Raw genomic sequence first — 18,278 nt, 5'->3', positions numbered from 1 at the left:
GAGGAAGTACGAGGGGGCACACAGGCAGGGCTGGACAGGGGCAGAATGGGAGTGCAAGGCCCACTTTGTGCTGACAAAGGGAACGTGGGGACTTACAGTCAGAGGACAATCAAGGATGTCAACACTGCTCTCTACACCAACCTAACGGCCATCGCCACCACAGAAAGGAAAGCCAGCAGGAGAGAAGAAGGAATGGAAATTCAGAGCACTCTGTTAGACGTTACAGCTTAATTTTAACACCCCTGCTGACCCGCTGCATTGAAGAGAAAAGCACACAAATACGCTAAGGTGATCTAAAAGGGCTAGATGTTACCAAAGTCAAAATCCAATACTATACTACTATATATAAAATAGATAACTAATAAGGACCTACTGTATAGCACAGGAAACTCTACTCAATACTCTGTAATGACCTATATGGGAAAAGAATGTAAAAAAAGAGTGGATACAGGTATACATATAACTGATTCACTTTGCTGTGTAGCAGAAAGTAACACAACATTGTAAATTAACTATACTCCAATAAATATTTTTAAAAAACAACGACAACAAAAACAAAATCCAATACTAAGTCCTCTTCCAACCTCTTGAAAACAAGAAGGCAAGGATGAGGACACCATTGGAAACAAGTTAAATGGCAATCCAGAAGGAACTGCCCTTCCATGGGTCGCAGAAAGCCATGCTTTCTTCCTGATCAAAACAGAAAGGTCCATCTTTTTTCTTCTTGGATCAGACGAAAACAAAAGGCCCAACGTTCTTTTATAATTCCTTTTCTTTAATAAAAATGAAATTATTGCTTTATTGACACACAAACAAAAAGAAAAGAAAAAAATTCTCTGTGCCTATGTCAGCCTATCGACTTAACAATTTTTAAAATAAGTTAGAAGGGACAGTATATTTCCAACATCCACTAGAGTAATTATTATAATGATCTGTTTACAATATTTATCTTCTGCATAAGAGTGTGGTCTTCTCAAGGGCACAGAGACTGTCCTTTTCATCTTTGCATTCCCAGCACAGCACAATGGTTGGAACAGAGTAGGCAATGAATGTTTCATAAAACATCCCGCTACCCTCCTAAAGGAACAGGAACTTGATCAGAGAGAAAACAGAAAAATCCTTGTCCACACCATGGATTTTTTTTTTGCCCAATATTAAGGAATGGTTTGAGTGAACTTGAGAAATCTATGGAGAATATTTTATACCATTAGGATGATATAAAAGTATATAGATAGATATGAATATGGCTATGGATACAGGCATACCTCAGAGGTATTACAAGTTTGGTTACAGACCACCACAATACAGCAAATACCACAATCAAGTGAGTCACACTAATATTTTGGTTTCCCAGTGCACATAAAAGTTATGTTTACACTATGCTGTAGTCTATTAAGTATGCAATACATTTTGTCTAAGAAAACAATGTACATACCTTAATTTTAAAATACTTTATTGCTAAAAAATGATAACATCATCTAGACCTTCATAGACTCATAATCTTTTTGCTGATGGAGGGCTTGAAATTTTGCAAGAATTACCAGAGACACCATGTGAGCAAATGCTGTTGGAAAATGGTGCCAGTAGACTTGGTCGATGCAGGGTTGCCACAAACTTTCAACGTGTAAAATAACACAGTATTTGCAAAGCACAATAAAGCAAAACGTAGTAAAACGAGGTCTGCCTGTATAGATATACTGACATGGAAAGATGTCCACAAAATCTTCTTTAGTTTTAAAAGCAGTTAAAAAAAAACAAAAAACAGTGCATGCAGTATGATCACATCTAGTGAAAAAATTATGTCTGCAGGAGAATCTTTGCACAAAAAGCAAGAAGTAGGACCATGACAGTCCCACAGGTGTGAGTAGTTGCAGTGGTTCCCTCTCTGGGAATGCAATTATAGGTTTCTTTAAAATTTCTTCCTTTGGAATCTGTATTTTTGGATTTTTCTATCAAATCTTTTAACTATAAAGGGGTTTTTAAAAATAATGCTTATCAAAACCGTAAATATTTGTAGAGAAATTTGGAAGGGATCTGACCAACTTCTTTGCCATGAAAATCATAGAATAAATAATGGCAACTAGTTGTAAGAAAAAGGATCCACTTGCCCACCTAATAGCTATCCCCTCTCCCACAAAACAAGCACCCCTTCCCTTTATTTGGGAAGGAAAAGGCAGAGTCTCCAATACCTGGGAGGCAGGGGAAAGCATGACCCAATCCCCCACCTCCTAGGGAGGCTGACAGGGGACCATCCACAGAGGATGCAGTTATACCCCAGGCCCAAGTTCACTGCTCTCTCAGGCAGACCAACTCAATGAATGCAAAACAAAAATATCGCCCAGGTCTGCCTGCCAAGTAAAAAGATCTGACTTTAGTCATATTTTTCTTCAGTAAAAGCAGAAATAAGGTATAGGTATTTAAAAATCCTTCTAAATTCATTAACATTTTGAAAAATAAAGAAAATCCAGATAATAGAGTCCTACCAATGTGTTTGAGCCCAAGTTGCAAAGAAATGTTGAAATAAATAAAATTTTTTGACTGAAGTGGAATTTATCCAATGTCCAAAAGCTTTAAAAAGACAAACAAACAATCAAAAAAAGGGACATTCCTGTAAATCCAGTAAATAAGTGTTTAGAATTATGTTTTAATCTGATTGGAGTAAGAAAATGGGCTTGATGTCTTTCAGGTGTCAGTAAGTTCTTTACCAGGCAAATACAAGGCCATTCTGCAGGTGATGTCTCCTTGACCGGCATTCAGTGGGATGCTTTGCAAATAAAAGCAAGAATGAGTTTGGGATTCTAGCTTGGACTCCTATCAGCTCAGCAATCGGTCAAGTTCTCTACTTCCTTTGACTCTCAATTTCCTCATTTATAAAATGGAAATAATAAGACTTTCTATAGATATGAGAATTAAATGAAATGACATAAGACACTGAACATGGCATGGTGCATGGCAAACCCTCAAATATTATCATTGGTGACAGGCTTTGGGAAATTTTCCTATTTGCCAAAACAATTCAGACCTTTCAATCTTTCAAAACATAAGCCAATAACAATATATAATATACAGCAAGATGTCACCAACTAGCTTGACCTTCTGCTTTAAAGGCCTCCACTGATGTTCAGAAAATAACAAATAAACTTTTCTTCATTATGAACTCGAAATAATTTTGAGCCAACTCTCTCTTAACTCACTAAAATGTACTTTAAAAATTAAAAATCGAAATACTCCTTTTCTTGACCAACAATAATCACTGATTCATCTTAAATTCAACATAGTTTATAAAGTCCAAGTTAATTTTCTATCGACAAGTATCGTCATTTTTATTTCAAAGACTAAATTAGTCATATAATACTTTGGATTTTCTGCTGGTTGATATACACCCTATCTTTCTTAGTTGAATTGTTTTCTTAAATGGTTTAATGTTATTAGACTACCCTTTGTGGTTTATTAATATAGCAATATACAGCCAAACTGTACCATGTCAGTCTCACGGAGCCTAATTTTTCAAAAATAAAAAAAGATTTGATTAGCAGAATCCAAACCTAATGTTAATGGTATTCCTAATATAATGGTATCCCATTATGTTTTCATTGTTATCATTGGCCTGGAGTCAGCATAGATTGGCAACTAATTCCCTACTTTTCCATGGTCATTCAATTCCAATTCAACAGATTAACAGTAGTTTTAGTGTAACAGAAAGATACAAGGTGTATGCATCTTACTCGTGTCTAGATGCAGAGATCCAAGTGAAATCGTAGCACTTGGGGTGAGCATGAGCTTTCATTTCCTCTAATCCAGCCACAGGAAAAAAGACAGTCTCAAGAGGTCCAATCAGCGTTCTGGCCTGGCTCTTGACCCCACTCTACAAACAGCCATCAGTGGCCTGGCCAGTAGAAGGGTCAAGCTTCTCAATGCCCATGTCAGGCTTATGTATGTGCTGCCCATGTCAGGCTTGTGAACATGCCCAGGCAATTTGCTGGGATGATGGGAATTATCATGAGCCCAGTATTTAGATATAAATATATAAGGAGCGGCCCTACCCATGATCCCACCTAAGACCTGCAAAGCCACCCTTAAAAATCCAGCCTGGAGCATAGGCTTGGGGAGGACAGGCACCTCCTGGCTCCAGCCAACACCAAACCAAAAGCACAGGAAACTATAACGCCACTCTACTTATTGTGCAAACATAGCCCCTAGGAATGAGCAAACAATCCTAAACGGAAAACAAACCAGAAACCTTCACATTTAGCCACTGAGATTTAAAATCCTTGGCAACGAAAAAATAAAGTAAAAAAATAAAATTCTTGACACAGTGTTCAGTAGCATGCTAGCTTTCTAAATTCTTCTAAAACAATTTATTGGTAACTGTCATCAAGCTCCCCAGTACACTTTCTATAGGTTGAAAAATCTCATATTTCCATCCAGTTTGTAAATGAAGTAAATTGTGACCAAGGTAACAAGTATGTTATGTTGATGGAAAAAAAAAACAGGAATGGATTCTGAGGTGTGAACCAAATTCTAAGACATGCAAAAACCCACTTCTTCTACAACCACTTTATAATCGTCCTTTCCCTAGTTGAAGAAGAACCAATATCAAAGGGTAGATTTCACGTAGGTCCATTTCAGGGGTTCCCTCCTCTTGTTTGCACAGAGGAGGGGAAATGAATTGCTCAGTCCTCCTGGCCACATCCACACACAGAAGCAGAAATATCACCAAGCAAAGAGCCCCTCTCACAGATGAACAGTTATCTCAACCCCTGCAGCAATTTTCACCTTCCCTGTCCTGTCTTCTCACCTTCCCATCTCACACCTCCCTGGGGAAAGCATGACAACTCTCAGGGTCTACATTTTCTCATCAGGCAAATGGGGACAATCCCTCCCTGGACCCAGTGAGTATCCAATGAAATGACAGAAGATCACAGGGGCTTCTAACTCTGCATCCACCACAGAGGCAGAGTTTCATCTTTATTTCATCTCTTTGTTCTGGGCTTCTATGTTGGGTTTCATGTGATGAAAGGGCTCTACCGCTGGAACACTCCTAACTTTCCTCATCAGACAGGGGCTTGCCCATCTCCACCTAGTTCCCACTGGATCTGTGAATGATCCCAGGCTGTCCAGGCAAACCACTGAGCAGCAAGGAGCCCCACAGGAGTTCCTGGGATGGGAAGGGGAAGGCTCTCTCTGCACCAAAAGTTGCCGGCACAACTGGGCACCATCTTTAAGACAAAAGAAGTGCAACTTACCTGCCTCTTCTCATCAGGAGCCTTCAGGAAAAGTGCATTGATCACTGCAATGGTATAGGTTTGGATTTCTTGATCTGTCCTGTAAAGACACACAGACATACAGAAAGTCAGAAGAGGCTACCCCTGAGTTAGACCATGATAAAGCTCATGATTATTTCCCCCCAAAATAGTGAGAGAGAAAGCCAGGACCTAGAAAACACATTCAGCACTGAAAAAATATTTTGACCATCATGAGGCTGGAAACACAGCGAGGGGACAATTACTATTGCTAGCCAGACAAAACACGCTCAGTGGCGATCACCCAGACGTACAGGTGGCCAGCTGGCTCTCTCCGCTTCTCCTCTATTAGAGTCAAAAATATGGACCAGGGGATGTGTGTGTGTGTGTGTGTGTGTGTGTGTATGTGATTTTCTGTTTGATGCATGAAGTATACCTGGGAATAGTCCTGGGTATCCCTATATTCCTGGGCTTATGATAAAGGAAACTGTTTTGTCTCCATGGCAATAATATTACATATTCTAAAAATCTATTTCCCAAATAGAAACTTTTTTAAAAATTTAACATCTTTACTGGAGTATAATTGCTTTACAATGTTGTGTTAGTTTCTGCTGTACAACAAAATGAATCAGCTATATGTATACATATATCCCCATATCCCCTCCCTCTTGTGTCTCCCTCCCACCCTCCCTATCCCACCCCTAGGTAGTCACAAAGCACGGAGCTGATCTCCCTGTGCTATGCAGCTGCTTCCCACTAGCTATCTACCAAATAGAAACTTTTAAATAACAAAAGAATAGGTTTTTATGTTTACAAATTTGCTTTTCACAGGAATGAAATCGGAAATTTCAAATGAAGCCAAGATCTAATGTTAGCTGCATGGTAAATAGTAAATAAGAAGGACCCAAGGCTAAGGAGCAGAGGCCTATAGGCTGTATTTAGAGATAATTTAGGAAGAGGCAGAGCTTAGAACACAGCCTTTGGCAGGATGAAATTCTAAGCCCAGTGCCCCACAGGCTGGCTGTGTGGCCTTGGACAAGTTCACGGGGTGTCCCTACACAGCTTCCTCATCTGTAACACTGGGTAAAAACACTCTTATTTCAAGGAGCTGCCTTTAGGATAAAATGAGGTAATGCATATAAAATCTTTAGTACAGCACTTGGCAAATGAGAAAATCTCCACTTGGCAAAGCGCTCTATAAATGCACAGTGATGCCCTCGAGATTCAGAGAAAAGATACAGACTTTTAAGTTGATACAGTTCACATTCAGGGACATGTGAAACTGGTATTATTTCCAGAGAGATTTCACACAAAATCATCATTTTAGAGCACGTGTTAATTTTCCCTGAGGCCGCAATCCATAGCTTGTGTGACTTAACATTTTACATTCTAGGCACCATCCCCCCTCCATATGAAGGAAACCGCTAATGCACTTTGGTAGTTTATATTATAAACACAGTCAACATTTTCGGTATATTGAGAACTACTGAATACTCCCTCGCATCCCCATCCTACACCCCCAACCCAAACAGGCCAATCAGGTTTCTTCTTGAAAATTTGCCAGTGTGACCTGAGAGACCAGGGGCGGCAGTTACTGAGAGCCAAGTCACATGACCGCCAGCCAGTACGCTAGAGAAAAGGCCTGTTGTGAGGACTCCAAGGAGGCCATAGTTTCTGTCCTTCCCAAGGCTTAGCTACTTAAGTCATTCCTCGGTTCTATAAAGTGCGCCAGTATCCTTTCAATAAACTCCCTGTCCTAGCTCAGGATGCTTCTTGCCACCTGCAATCCAAATACTTTAATTGATAAAGTGGCATCGTACAAGGGATTCCTTCTCAGGCTTGTATCATCAGAGGCAACCTTACTAGTTACCTAAGCATAGAGAGAAGGAGATATCCCCAAAGACCGAAGGCTGCTAGGGCAGCTGTCTCATAGCTCAAGCCTCTTAAAAAATTCGTATATTATAGAATACACCAATCAAAGGTCATTGTAATCACCTGGAGCCTAAGAAAGAAGCCTGGCTTTAAAAATTCCTAATTAAGTATGAAAATTCTCATTATATCACAGAAAGCACTATTTTATATGATTAAGGATAAAGACTCTGTTGAGAACTTAAGAGAACAAACTGTCCTATTGTGTCTTATTAAAAGTAAAACTCTACCGATATCTGCCAACATTGATCAGAACTGAGTGCCTACCAAGGCACTGGGGGCAGACCAGTGACAAGAGCAGGCAAGGGGAGCACCCAGGGGCAAGTAACTGTGCCATGTCAGTGTGATGGGGGACAAGCATGGGACATGGTTTGATTATATACCAAATCAAGATTCTTTTTCTGTATATTAGTCAAACCAATATGAAACCGTTCCCAGGGGGTTTTGGTGGTTGTCTGCCTGAAGCATTTTCCCTTCCCACTGTGGTGGAGTCACTCTTGCTTACCCTTGAAGATGGGGAATGAGTTGGCCAATAGTGATCTCTTGCGCCACCTTCTGGTAGAGGTCATGACTGTTGAGCACCATGGACTCCAGAATGGCCAAGGACCGCTGCAGGATGGAGACGTCTATGGCTGACTTGTTGACAAAACTTGCTATCTGAAAACCCAAGCGGGACACAACTCATGGTAAGCAGAGCAAAGAAGTAGAGAAGGGAGCAAATCAAGTAAATCGGGAGCTCGTTTAAGAAACACCAGACACCGAGGACGAAAAGTACCTGGAATAGTACTATTACAGCAGAATAGTCAGAAACGCATGGAGTCAACAATGATTGTTCACCAGCTTATTACAGACCACTATTTATATCCTATTTCTCTAACTCAGTAATAAGCAATCTTAAAAAGGAAACAGCTTCAAAGAATTATTCTGTCTGGTGTTTCTGGAATGATTCTTCAGAGTTTCAGCTTTCAGGGGCAGACAATTTCAACACATATACTGTAAGAACTCTTGTGTTTCTTTGAGACAGTAATTTCAACATATATTAATAGCCATTCCCTTCCACTTCCAGGCTACTCCTTCACCCACACGATCCGTGGCTTTTATGTTTTTATTATGCTCCTGTTACATTCTTAAGGGACTCACACAAATCACATTTGTCAACACAATGCAACTGGCAACTTTTCACTCACTGGCTACTCTCCTTTTTATTCAGTGAAACACTCAATGAAACACTCTTTCCCCCATTCTTCCAATTTCTTATGGTTAAAATAAATTCTTCTCATCTCTCTCAAATTTAGCAAACAGGAAAACACTTAAATTAGAAGTGTTAAAAGTTAAAATAGTCGTTTAAGCTCTAAAATACATTCCCTAAGGAATGAATCACTAAAGCCTCAAACATAATAAATCACAATGTAAGAGGGAAGTAAAATAAGGGTTAGAATAATGGATCACAGTAACCCAAACACATGGGTATCATGAAGGTTTTATTTTAGAGGTCTCATTAAAAGTTACTACTGTCTGTTGACGACTCACACTAAAATGCTATATCATCATAATGACTGCTTTCTTAAAAGCTAAATAATTTGGTTCCATGACAAACTGACACTTACTGCTCCCCCCCCATCAAAACTAATTTCTCCCTTTCTGCTGTCCCACTGTCCCCTTCTCCTCATCCTCTCTCCATCATTGTACAAGATAAAATGCAAAAGGACCATGACAACTGACAGTTACCAGCCCAACTGTTTTTAGCCCAATGACTCCCCAGTGAAAGTAGGGGTGAGGGGTACAGATATCAACACCCTCTGTGCCTCCAGATACACCTGGATCTCAGGGGGTGAAAAATAAATGACGTGGAGAAATAAAGTAACATGATGATTTTATATTCCAAAAAGCTATTATTTTATAATACAGACTACAGGAAGAGTATGAGAACTTTAAGATTCTCAAAAGACTGCTTTAGCTCCTTTCACAGCTAGTAAACTTCTCTAATGTGTTTACTGTCCCTGCCAAGCCCTCGCCTTAATCCTCACAGTCTGGGTCAGCTCCCCTATGATATCTATCATGCCACCTTTCCTTCTCTAAGGCCAACTTTCTCTCACCCAAATCCAATGACCCTCATACCGTGCTCATGGTTTAACACCTAACTTAGATCTCTTCTAAATAGAATATAAATTCTTTGACTTCCCCACCAGCACCACCCCAACCATTTTTCATTGTCCCAGTATAATTCTTGGCACTTATTAGAAAACTGAAGAACTCACAAAGAAGTGCATTGACAATAACTCTGATTTCTCTGCACTAATTCTATTCTCCTTCCATGCTCCTTTTCTTGTCTCCATTTAGTAAATTTGGATGTACCTTTAAGACTCCATGGAGAATCCTCCAGCTGAGAGCTGATGGTCAACCTCCCTCCCCCACCCGCTAGCCTTCATCCCTTCTTTGCATTCATTCAAGTAATATGTATTGACCATATGCTATGAAACAGGCTGGCACTGACCTAGGATCTGGAAATCAAGAGATGAGCAAACACACATGATTTTTAACTTCAAGGACTTTATAATCTAGCACAGACAGACAGATTAAAAAGTCATTTACTATGAGGTATGTTACGTGCTTATTCTTGGCATCCAAAAGTATACCTCCACTTAGACATTCCAACAAAGCCTAAAATTAAATGGGCTAAAAATCAATCTCATTGACTTCTTATTCCTGCCTTCTCAAGTATCACCTTTCTCGAAGTTTGCCATAATCATTAGTGATTAACAGTCTTAGTTCCCTACTTTCTGTTTCCATGGACACATTTGCAACGTCTCCCCTCTGATACACGTTCAGTTGTATATACACAACACTGGCCCACGGTCCAACTCGTTCCTGGGTTACTAAGACAAGCATCTTCTTCAGTTTCCTCTATATTCAAGATTTCCCTCTAATACAAATTTACCCTTTACTTCCATAAATATCCTGTGACAGTATTTCCTTTCTTGAAATACTCAGTCAAAACTCTCAGTGTTTTCCTGGTATGAAGCACACTTTCTTATAATGGGTTTTAAAGTTCTCTGCAAATTATTAACTCTCACCTGCTCCCAACAGGCTTATACAATGATGGTAAAACAGGCTATGGCCTTTGCTTTCATTCAGACATTGTACCCCACATATATATTCCATTTCCATTTGCCATTTTTATATATTTCTCTCTCATGAAACTAATCTGTTACCTTCCTCAAAGTATTGTTTAAAGTTAATCTTTTCCATCACTTCAGCTCTTCCTTGACACACAGATCCCATCACTTCAGCAATCCTGAAGCAGGGTACAAAATTTTGTGTAACACACTAAGCTGGCAGAGAGCAGGCACACAACTCATTAGAGTCCTATGCACAATTCTGTAGGAGATACTAGTCGTTTTCTGAAACTAACTTCTATCTTTTGCCTTATTTGTCAATAGTTTTAACTAGACATCTAAATGACCCAATATTGTCAACAAATGAGTACTAATAACCAAGGCATCAGGGCTGATCGAGCAAACATGATGACTGTAGACAGGCTCCTTATTGGTGCATGGACAAATTTGTGACTGTATAAATGTTATTTTCTATGTCTAGTTTAAAAACTATAGATTGTAGTATAGCTATAGAAGGTTAAAGATTGTCTGGTTAAATTTTAATTTCCCTTATCTTCCCAAAAGTCAATAATGACTTCCTTTGCCTTTAAATTTTTCCCAGCTCCATTTCTGTACTTTTGGTCAACACAGGTGAGCTGGCCTAAATCAATCAAAGTACAGCTTCTTGAAAGTAGGTCTGTATCAAAGGGAAAAAGAGGTAGGAGGAGCTAACAGTAATTATATATATTACCTCCACATGCTTCCACTCATTTAAAAGTGCTACCTAAATAAAACATAGGAATATTTGGGTGACTTTTAAGAAGCTAAGGGTCATCACATGAATCAATGATACAAATTATTAAAATTACATAAACACTTCTTTGAATCACTTAGATTGAGATCTTAAAATTATCCTAAGTTATCAAAACTGAAAAGATCCATGGAGAACATGGAGCTCCACTACCATATTTTAAATTATCTGGACAGAGGCCCGTAAATCTCTCAAGTTTTTAAGAGGCAAAAATTATTGGGTATCTAAGCTGAAACTGGCTGGATGTTTATCCAGGCACTGAAAATACTGCAGGGTGAACCAGGCCCTCCTGCAGAGCTAAGCTTTCAAGAGCATTTGTATAAAACTTTCCTTCCAAGAAAAAGCACTGATATTATACTTGGCTAGGGGAAAACCAACTGGTAACACAGAAAGTTCTAGGTTGTTTTTTTTTTTTCCATTTCTTTCCTCTCTACGCCTTCTGACCCTCTCCCTAAGAAGCCAAGTCTTTAAAAAGCAACAACGTTATATATTGGCATCAAGGGATTCCAAGTTTCAAAGTGTTTATGAAATGATATTATTTATTACAGAAAAAGTTTGTAAACTAGAATCTAGATTCACACATAACAAAATAGATAGTGGAGAAGGAGACCAAGGCTGGCAAGGGAAAAATATTGCTCCAAAGTCGTATGAATTTGGCATTAATAGGAAGCCAAGTCTGGACCACAGAGATAAGCATCTTTTGTCAGAGCATTTCCTAGTTGATTTTTGTCTAGATAAAGCTCCATTTAAAAGACAGTTGCCTGTATACAATTCCTGGGTTGTCAAAGTGCTGAATTTGATCCAGCTAATGAATAAAAAAGTTAACCTTACAAAAACTATCAATTATAAAGTCATTTTCTGATGACCATTTTTTAAAAAATTCACATAAGGAGTTGAGATTTAAGTAGCAATGCAAAGAAAACAGAATGACTAGGAATGAGGATAGCATATATTAAACGTGCTGCCTTTTGAAAAATATTTAATTTTTAACTTAAACTGCCAAGACTGCTAGTCTTTGCTTCCTTAGATCTAATATGATTTTTATTTAATTTCAGTGAATGAAAACTGTTTTCATAAGCAGTTAGAAAATTAGATTATTGCCATTCTCTCTAACCACGTGTCACATCATTTAAAGAAAGACAGCTTTGTAATTCCTTTATATTCATAACTGAAGTTTTAATTGCAATATATTTAAATACAGTGGCACAGTATTCTTTTTTTTCTTCAAGTTTTAGGGTTTAAAAAAATGCTTCCAAAGCAAATTTCACTCATTCATTTCACAGAAATGTATTAAGGTCTTACTCTATGCCGGGTTCTAAGGATAGAGACAGGAAGAAAGCCATGGTTCCACCCTCTGAGGACTCATGGTCTCTTGGGAGAGCCAGTCAAAAGAACAAAAAGTCCTCAGAAATGTGATAAGTGCTGGAACAGAGGCATATACAAGATCCAAGGAGAATGGAGAGCAGAAGAAATCAGTTAACTCTGCACCAGTGAGGTCAGGGACGGCTGAACAACAGGCAACGCTGCTTCAACAAGACTATTCTTCAGGAGCTGTTCTTTCCTTCACTTAAAACACAGGTGCATGATGATGGGGGAGGGAGCCCTGACCCGGGGGACCAATGACACCCCGCTCTCTATAACCTCACTCAATCTCCCCAAGTCACTGTGTCCTCATCCCCTGACCAGGAATAGCAAGACTAACTGCTCTGTTCTGCAAAGGATTGCTGTGGGGATCAAAAGAGATAATGTGGGTGAAAGCATAACATAAGTTCAAGGAATTCACGTTCAGAACAGCACTGTTTTTATAGCAAAAGAGGTTCTAATATCAGAAAAGCAAAGCAATTTGGATGTAGGAAAGAAAGGCCTGCCATAAATTCAGAATGAATTGAAAAATTCTGTTAAGTATAAAAAATCTGCAAAATCCAGTATTTGTAGATTTGAACTTACTTCCCTAGAACTTTTGTTTTAAATTGAAGTCCAGTTGATTTACAATATTCTGTTAGTGTTAGTACAGCAAAGTGATTCAGTTTTATATATGTGTGTGTACATATATATGTGTGTATGTGTGTATATATATATACACACATACACACACACACACGTATATATATTCTTTTTCAGCTTCTTTTCCATTACAGGTTATTACAAGATATTGAATATAGTTCCCTGTGCTATACAGTAGGTCCTTGTTGTTTATCTATTTTATATATAGTAGTGTGTATCTGTTAATTCCATACTCCTAATTTATCCCTCTCCCCTTTACCCTTTGGTAACCATAAGTTTGTTTTCCATGTCTGTAAGTCTGTTTCTGTTTTGTAAATAAGTTCATTTGTACTATTTTTTAGATCCCACATATAAGTGATATCATATAATATTTGTCTTTCTCTGTCTGACTTACTTCACTTAGTATGATCATCTCTAGGTCCATCCATGTTGCTACAAATGGCAATATTTCATTCTTTTTATGGCTGAATAATATTCCATTTCTCTAGAACTTTTATCTTGGAAAGAAAAAATACAGCAATTTGTTCTCTGCATTCATAATCTAATGCTTGCATTTCCTGTCACCACCAAAGGAAAGTACTTCCTTACACATCAGGATTTCCTTGGCTTTCTCTTCTACAGTCATTTCTCCTTTTTTTAGCAATTCATATCATTGACAAATATAGGCAAAAAGAGGCTTCATCCTTCTTTGTATGTTTTCTAGGTGGTTCCCATTACTTGTTTCTCTTGGCTTTATGCCCTTATGTAGGAAAAAAGGATTCAGAGGTGCGTCAAGAAGGCCCTAGGTTCCCAATCGGCCTTCCTCTGAAAAAAAATAGGCAACATCATGAAGGCGTTCAATCTGTGAGACTTCTGCTCCCAACACCCTCAATGAACAGACTAGGGGCCCTTCTATGCTCTTCAATTCAAGGCAGTGTCTCCCTCCAGGTACTGACTAACTTCAAAAGGAAAAGAGATAACTTCACAGTGGGGAGACCCAGAGGATACCACTTTATCCACATAATCAAGGTCAACATCACCATTAATAAGCATATTAACATCTCATACCCTAATGTGATGCTCTGAAAAGGGCACAACATTACTTCTCTAATATTCTTCTCTAATATTCTATACATTAAGGAAAATGCATAACCTTAATTTAACCATGAGGGAAATATCAAAAAACCCAAACTGAGGGACATTCTACAAAATAACTGACCATTATTCTTCAAAATTGTCAAAGTTATGAAAGACAGGGAAAAACTGAGGAACTGTCACATTGGAAGACAGTAAGGAGACATGACAACTAAATGCAGTCTTGGATCCTGGATCTGGTCCTTAACCAGAGAAAGGAAATTGGTAGAAAAACTGGTGAAATCAAATAATGGTAACAGTATTACACCACTGTTAATTTCCTAGTTTTGATAATAATACTATTATTATGCAAAATGTTTAGGGAAACTGGTTGAAGGTTATAGGGAACATTCTGTACTATTTTTTCGTGAATTTTCTATAAGTCTACCATGATTTCAAAATAAAAGTCTTTAAAAACTCAAGTGACTCATACTGGATTTTGCTCTGATTTTCCAGCTTTTGCACAGACTCTCTGAAATTCTTTTAGACAACCCTTCCCAGGAATCTAGACCTATAAGATAAATGTATGAATTCCAAACAACTCTTCATTCCCAAAAACAGCAGGAAGAAAGATGCCAATACATTTATAAACCATTTCACAAATACAAAGAGAGGAAAAATAAGTTAACAAATTAATAAATAATAATGATTCTTGATTTAATACTACATTTAATAGTTATAAAGTCAGGGCTATTCACTTTTGGTTAGAAGATTGGAAACAGAATCGTAAATTTGCAGACACGTCTTTATTACTATTCAACTGCTGGGAAATGGTAGGGGCCTCTTCTGCCCTCTCTCCCCAAACCAGGTTCACCTTTGCCTGTACCTTTGTTAGTTTCCTCCTAAGGAAAGTAGGAACCAATCGAATTAGTTGATCCCAGAGACATTTATCGCACCAAGATTACAAGTAAGCAGGCTTACTCGGCCTAAGAGGCATGGATCCAAGGACATCTTCTTCTCTTACATTCCTGCTTCAGACCCAGTCATATAACAATCAGTATATTTTGCCTCTTTCCCTTTTCCTGAACACCTGGTTAAGGGGAGAAGGATCGGGAAGGACAGCAGGAACTCTACTTAGATCTTGAGAACAGCAGAGTCCAGAAGAGGGGCTCAGCAGACGCTTCTCTGATTTTAACATGTCACCTTGATTTTCCTTGACTATGGGTTCCCATGTATTATACAATCCCTTATGATCCCAGTGGGGAGAAAATGTCATTTTTCATACCGAATTTAGGTGCCCTGACCCTCACATACATAATACTATCAAAAACCACACTCACACTTTAACACAAAGAACTAAAAGAAACAACTCTAAAGTACGCTCAAATCAGAGAAAAATATCTGTAAAAGAAGGAAGTGATTTGACCTTGGGAAGCACAATCTGAATTACCTTCTTAATGAATGCCACCGAAAACGTATCCCAGGACACTATTCCGTGGTCCATCAGCTCCACAAAGGCCGTCAGGGTGAAGGACAGCATGTCTCCAAAGCTGGAAAACACAAGATGGTATAAGGGTGATGGGCCCAAGAGCTAAATACAAGGGAAGACAGACGTGAGAAAGCTTTAGAAAGATGACTACAAACAGAACTGTAAGAGATCATTGGGATAAGCAGCTGGGCCACAGGCAATGTCCTTGCAAACGTGAGTGAGTCAGTAGGCAGGAGGCAGGTGGCTTCACAGAGGGGAGCCAGGGCCTCCGTGGGACACACCTGGGCTCACACTCTCACTCAGGTGAGCTGTGTTGTACTGGGCAGGTCCCTAATCTCCCTGAGCCTCTGTCTTCTCCACTGAAAAACTGGATAGTGAAATCTATTTCATCACAGGGCTGCTTGTAGAGCACTTAATAAAGTGTGTAACATACAAGCATTCAGTAAATGATAGCTTAAAAAAGCTTCCCAGCAAACAAAAATTAGGAAGAGGGCAATATGCTTCTTTTATTATCTCTGGGTATCCAACAGGGAAGATTATAAATAATTCTATTAACAGTATTAGCACTTTGCAAAGGATTCTTGTGGTCTATACTTGCGTGTGTGTGTGTGTGTGTGTGTGTGTTTGTGTTTGTGTGTTTGGGTGAGTGCATTTACACACAAACACATAGATACAAATATATATGTAAGCATATTCATTTCTATATTACACTGGCCAGCATTTTATCTTTAGTTAATAGGCTTTATGTAATATCTTTCTAGAATATTATGGATAATAACTGTTTGCCAGCCATAGACTTGCTGTGATTCAAAAGGCTGTAGGAAGGGTCTCATGAGTGGGTTAGAAGTCTAAGCAGAGATCAGGCAAGCTCAAGTAAAAGAACGGCCTTCTAAAAAAGCTCCACCCGTGACCCTTATCAGACAATACCCTGATTTCTAGTGCTTTCAAAACAACACTGAGAACCTTTTACAGAAACTCACCTCTATTGTAAATTATCACCATAATAAATAGTAACTCAAAACTCTCAAGATAAGTACTTTCTCTTCAAGTACATTGAATTACGCCCATCAGGATCTCCACACTGTATACAACCACACTGATTCATATGCTTGATTTTTTAAAAATAAAGTTAGTTGTTCAGATTTTTAATCTGTAGACTCTTATATATCACAATTGCTACACTACAAAGTCTCATAAAGTGTTTAGATTGAATCTTCCCAACCATTTTCAATTAATAGAATAGGAAACAAGCTCATATTTCTTTTAAAACAGCTTCACAATTTCCCTTCTTCCTAGTGTTCTCAGCCCAGCCTCAGTAACAGACCTGGAAAATTCTGCATCATCTCCGAAGCTGTGATGCTGAAAAAAGACCTACCAAAGAGGAAGCGGCTCTCAGGAAAGGACCGTGATCCCAAGCTGCCGGAGATCAGAGGGGATGAGGTGCGCCTGATAGAAATGGTTAAGCGGGTGGTTTCTGGAGTCAGACAGCAGAGGCTACCCGCCAGCTCTCAGTGGACAAGGACACATTGTGTGCCTCGATTTCCTCATTTTATAAAAATGAGGACGGGGCTTCCCTGGTGGCGCAGTGGTTGAGAATCTGCCTGCCAGTGCAGGGGACACGGGTTCGAGCCCTGGTCTGGGAAGATCCCACATGCCGCGGAGCGACTAGGCCCGTGAGCCACAACTACTGAGCCTGCGCGTCTGGAGCCTGTGCTCCGCAACAAGAGAGGCCGCGATAGTGAGAGGCCCGCGCACCGCGATGAAGAGTGGCTCCCGCTTGCCACAACTAGAGAAAGCCCTCGCACTGAAACGAAGACCCAACACAGCCAAAAATAAATAAATAAATAATTAAAAAAAAAAAAAAAAATGAGGACGACAGTGATGCTGGTGGTGGTGGTGATACCTAACTCAGAGGACTGCTGGGGAAATGAAAGGAGCTACCATACTTAGGGCCCTCTAAGCAGTGTATAGCACATGGAAGGCAGTATGCGAATGTTACTTATTATCATTATGCAAAGTGGTATTTTAAAAAGGTACATAAAGCTCATGATTTTCAAATGTCTGTCTTTATTGTGTCAAGAATTCTCTGTCCTTGGAGGGAGAAAAAAAAAAAAATTGCAAGAAAAGCCAAACGTTTCAAGCCAGAGAGAAAAGCAGCAAATATTTTTTTAAAGGCTTTTCTGAGTCACAGGCGGGCAATCCCAATCATACAGGCTGGCATCAGAGAATCATGCCCCAAAAAAGAAATTCCAAACCAGAAAACTCAAGCTTATTTTAAGAAAACAAAAAAAAGTAGAAAGACAGGTGGAAAATGGATTAAAAATACTAGCAAGAAAGGTTATATAAAAATTCCAGAATGGCTCTTTCTACAGACAAGGAGTCCTAAGAAAATCCAAACATTAGCTTGCAAAAAAAAAAAAAGAAGGAAATTGCCTCAGGAAAATAAGAGAGCCAGGAAATAAAAGCAATTAGTAAGATTTATTAACAGATTATGTAGGCATTAGTATTACTTTGAAAATATTATTACATAATAATGTATAGAATTATTAGTAAACAATATTAGCTAATTTATTATTTTATTATATTATTAGTGATAAACCATATTAGCAATTTATTTACTTAAAAAAAGGAAAAACAACCAAGTGATAATGAAT

General features: G+C 38.8%; 1 protein-coding gene across 12 annotated transcripts in view; it reads right to left on the bottom strand.

The window, feature by feature from the left end:
• The window catches only part of ELMO1 (engulfment and cell motility 1), a 783,505-nt gene that overhangs the window by 347,160 nt on the left and 418,067 nt on the right, over positions 1-18,278 (bottom strand). For all 12 annotated transcript variants that reach the window (XM_059933596.1, XM_059933593.1, XM_059933602.1 and 9 more), the window contains 3 exons: positions 15,586-15,685; positions 7,678-7,829; positions 5,247-5,325 (listed from right to left, as the gene is read on the bottom strand). In XM_059933596.1, coding sequence (XP_059789579.1) covers positions 5,247-5,325; positions 7,678-7,829; positions 15,586-15,685 — 331 coding nt within the window. The remainder of the gene's footprint in view (positions 1-5,246; positions 5,326-7,677; positions 7,830-15,585; positions 15,686-18,278) is intronic.

Source organism: Balaenoptera ricei, chromosome 9 (assembly GCF_028023285.1).
Source record: "Balaenoptera ricei isolate mBalRic1 chromosome 9, mBalRic1.hap2, whole genome shotgun sequence".
In the NCBI taxonomy this organism is placed as follows: domain Eukaryota; kingdom Metazoa; phylum Chordata; class Mammalia; order Artiodactyla; family Balaenopteridae; genus Balaenoptera; species Balaenoptera ricei.
This window is presented reverse-complemented; position numbering and strand designations above follow the sequence as displayed.